Source organism: Xyrauchen texanus, chromosome 8 (assembly GCF_025860055.1).
Source record: "Xyrauchen texanus isolate HMW12.3.18 chromosome 8, RBS_HiC_50CHRs, whole genome shotgun sequence".
In the NCBI taxonomy this organism is placed as follows: Eukaryota; Metazoa; Chordata; class Actinopteri; order Cypriniformes; family Catostomidae; genus Xyrauchen; species Xyrauchen texanus.
The window spans coordinates 41035586-41040069 of record NC_068283.1 but is presented as its reverse complement, the minus strand read 5'-3'; the positions used below and the strand labels follow the sequence as shown (position 1 = coordinate 41040069).

General features: G+C 35.7%; 1 protein-coding gene across 1 annotated transcript; it reads left to right on the top strand.

Moving 5' to 3' along the window:
• The first annotated feature begins 440 nt into the window (after window positions 1-440).
• Window positions 441-4091, top strand: LOC127647438 (NAD(P)(+)--arginine ADP-ribosyltransferase 2-like). The gene is made up of 2 exons (XM_052131668.1): window positions 441-2500; window positions 2579-4091. Exons 1-2 carry the CDS (start codon window positions 2447-2449, stop codon window positions 3446-3448), a joined length of 924 nt encoding a protein of 307 aa, XP_051987628.1. The 5' UTR covers window positions 441-2446; the 3' UTR covers window positions 3449-4091.
• The last annotated feature ends 393 nt before the right edge of the window (window positions 4092-4484 follow it).

Here is a 4484-nt window from a genome sequence, read left to right as displayed (position 1 = left end):
GTTAAAACTGCAGGTTTTTGAGATGTAAAAAAATAAATCCAAGATATATCATGTCAGATCTTTTTCCACCTTTAATGTGATATTGAAACCACAAATTCTACTAACAAACAAATAAAAGCCTTTAAGGAAAAAAAAAGAGAAAAATTAAACCCTTAAAATTACCTGGTTGCATCCAACATACTCTATGCAAGTACTTGAACGCAGATCCACCTTGATACACAAGCTCGATTTCACATGTCGTTGCGTTGTGAAATATGTCAGCACTCAATTAATTACAGAACGAAAGCGCTGCATTCTCAGCGTTGCCACAAGGGGCGCAACAGCATATTTTCTTCTTTAAATTCAATATGACTTGCTGCCTAATCCGTAAATCTGTGGCTCAGGTGGTAGAGTGGGTTGTCCAATATTCGCAGGTTCGATTCCTGGCCCACATGTCTTCACATTCCGAAGTGTCCTTTGGCAAGACACTGAACCCCAAGTTGCTCTCAATGGCAGGCTAGCGCCTTGCATGCCATCTCTGCTGTGTGTGTGTGTGAATGAGTCACAGTGTAAAGTGCTTTGAATACCACTTCAAGTTTAAAAAAGCGCTATTTGTGCCAACCATTTACCATAATGGATTAATTGACAGCTGTTTTGAATGAATAGAGCTCTTAAGGAACTGGTCTCCAAACAGTTTGAAAAGCATTTTATTTTCATCCTGCATCCGTATACCGCCTCCAAAAGGCAGCATTTTCCTGGTTTTGGACACAGCACCAGTTTTGTGGTCACACCTAAAAAATATATTGCCCTCTTGTGGTCTAAGGTTTGAAACAAGCAGAGCAAAGCTAGAACACATGTAATATATGTACAACGGGACCACGCACCTGCGTTTGTGTATTTACGTGAAGTAGGTTTCGGCCTTTACTGCTAAAGCCATGGGGCCATTATTCATAAGTTGCTTAATACAGCCAGAATCGAATGACAAATGCCAGATCTTCTAATCCTGACAATTCCTATCTTGCTTATTGGGTTCTTCAAACGCAGTTGCGGATTTGATCAGTATAGCAGGATTGAGAGATAATTTGTCTTTCCTGTTTTGATTGAAAAGGTCATATATATCAAGAGTCGAAACCATGATCAGCAATGCTGCGATTGGTTGGCGATATGACAGACCAATGTGATGATGTCATAAATGTAAATAAATAAATGAATAAGAATAATGCAGTGCCTGGGACAAACTTCCAGTATCACATCTGCTTATAAAGCTGCAATCTAATCCTGTTTATGTGAAATAAGCCTGATCCTGAGAACGGCTGAGCTTAAAGAACTGTTGCTATGACAGCAACTTCAGTACGTATAGAATCTGAAACGTTCAGTGTGAACTGAAGTCATAAGGAAAGAAAACTGCTCAAGGACAGAATATGTACTGTATATTAAAATGTTAAACTTTACACAGTTAAAAGAAATGATGTTATTGTTTGAAATTAAACAGTAGATGCTGTTTTGGTGTAATTTTCTTAACAAGAACTTTTTATTGCTTGAATGATTTGAAAAGTAGTACTTCCTTCAGGCATTGATTGAAGCGCAAGGTGTGTGTGTGTGTGTGTGTGTGTGTGTGTGTGTGTGTGTGTGGAGCCAAATGCAAGGGAGAGCCAGAATATATGATATATATAAGATGTTACAATATATAGATTTCAATACATACTATAGATCCACATATGACACAATGTACATCAGTTAATAAAATATCCTAACTTTCTGGAAATGGTGTATTCCTGAACAAGTTGAGAATGTTTCAGATAGAGAAAGATGAATGTATCTTGAATATCAATCCTAAAATTATCAACACAGACCACTTACTGTATAGAAAAAATTATCCACTGATCGTTTTTGTTTTTGATTTTAAGATGATGTTTGTCATTTCTTTTTAAGTTAAAAATATTTTTTGTAAGCCTGCTCAGTTTGCAGAGAGGTTTGTAACCTTGTAAGGTGAGTGTAAATACCGGATCTGTGGCGCGATGAAAACATTCCTGTTGGTTTGAATGGCCCTTTCATTTTCTAAATTCTGTTTGTTGACACCAGTGATGCAGAAATGACTCATTTTGGCTATAAATATGAGTGAACATGTTAATACTGTAGACGATGCTAAAACATCCCACAAAGAGAACCTGAAGCATCTTAACTCCTGAAAGATCAGATAAGTGTTTGTTTTTTGTCTCTGAAAGTTGCCAGTGAGATGTTAGTTGATAACTCGGGGTGGCATGGTTAGATATTCTCATGTAATATTAGAGTACAGAGAAAGTATTAGTAAGTATTACATGTAAGAAGTTGTGTTGTGTAAATGAATGTGCATATTCTTAGACTTTGGATTTGTAAAACTTTATTGTATTTGATGTTGTCTTTCAGCATCTGCACTTTATTACTCTATATGAAGTGAATTTCACTGAGGAATTATTACTAAATCAGGATGCTGAGCATTGCACCCCTTCTCATTTTAACTGTTGAAGTTGTCCTAGGACAGGTAAGCTTACTGCACATTCAATATGCACATTGCTACATTACTATTGATAATACATTTCATTATTTCCTGTTGCTACAGGACAAGATCTATTCATTGGATATGGCAAACAAATCTGTTGATGACAAATATGACGATTGTAGAAAGGAAACGTCAGACCTGGTGTTTACATCATTGCTAAAGAACGAAATTGATAAGAATCCTACATATAAAGATGCTTGGGAAGAAGGGAAAACGTACGCCAAGACACCTGCAGATAACTTGACCATGAACCATTCAATCGCCATTTATGTGTACACTGGTAGAAGAGTATATGCAGATTTCAATTATGCAGTTCGTAATGGTAAACACAATTACAAAAGGAGATTATACAAATGGCGTTCACTTCAGTTTTTGTTGACAGAAGCGATACAGATTCTGAATGAAACACAAAACCAATGTCACTTTACTTTTCGTCGTACTAATGTTGAATTTGATAAGGATGTTAAGAACAAAGAGGTTCGTTTTGGCTCTTTTACATCTTCTTCTCTCAATAAAACAGCAATAAAGAATTTTGGAAATGTATCTTGTTTTGAAATTGAAACTTGTGAAGGTGCTTATGTGGCAAACTATTCTGCACATGCTGAAGAGAAAGAGGTGTTGATTCCCCCATATGAGAAATTTAATGTCACTGATATCAAGAACAATTCCTGGTGTAAAACTGTGTACGTGCTGAAAAGCTTGGGAACAAAAAGTGACCTGAACTGCATAGTGGCAAAACACACACCTATAAATTTTGTAAGCAATATCAGGTCAAAACCAAAAGGTTGCTGTAAGTTCGGTGGCCCCGTTGGCCTCCCAGGGGGTGACGATCATGGGAGTGGCACTGATAGGGCTGGTCCTGATGGGCCTCTTGGTCCTGATGGGCCTCTTGGTCCTGATGGGCTTCATGGTCCGCCTGCTCAGTATTAAACTGACTGTGATTGGGGAAAGATGTAACTTGTCTGTCTCTTTGCGTTTCTCACATGAATACATTTTATTAAAACATTCATTTATTCATTCTTATGCCAACAGAAATGTGTAAAAGAGTATTATAAAGAGTTTAAGTGAGCACATATAATGTCTTAAAGCATTTTTATATGTTGAGGATTATAAAAGCAATTAATCAATGGGTTTAATTAATTCAAGAGTGATTTAAATATGTGTGTATATGTATGAAAGTAATGTGTTAACAGACTGAAGAAGTGACTCCATGACACAAATGTCATTACTTTGTGAAGTGTGTGTTGGAGTTTGTTATATTCTCTGTTCAATCACCATTTTAGTGCATTTCAGTGTGTGCGCATGTGTGAGTAAAATGATGACATTAATGGATGAGATTAAATAATTAAGATTACAAATGCAACAATAGCTAAAGTATTTCTCTTGCTGTGAAATTTGTATTTGATAATTCATTCAGTGTGTCTTCATGAGCTTGTCATTTATCAATTGCCAAGAGGATGTTTTTGCATGTTTCACAGTTTATGTGCATTATCTGTATGTAAAGTTGGCATAGTGTTTTATTGTATTTAGCAGAAAATGATTATTATTCATGTAAGTAAATAAACTGGCTTGACTGGGGAAAGATGAAACTTGTCTGTCTCTTCATGTTTCTAACAGGCAGTGTTGGGAAGGTTACTTTGGAAATGTAATAGGTTACAGATTACAAGTTATTTAAAATGTAATAAGTAGTGTAACTATTTCAATTACTTTAATAAAGTAATGTAACTGATTACATTTGATTACTTTTCAAAATTTCTAATGAACGTTTTCAACTGTTGATCATTTTCAAACCTTTAATATAATATAAATCCTAATATTGATTTCTCACTAACAGAAGCGAGAATAGATTCTAGTTTCATCCTCACTGGCGACCCAAACAGACTCCCCCAGTGTAGCTGTCATAATATGCATGGTGTTGTTTTGTTTTTGTTTTTTTAATAAAGTTTTATTCCACCTCAAATATTGT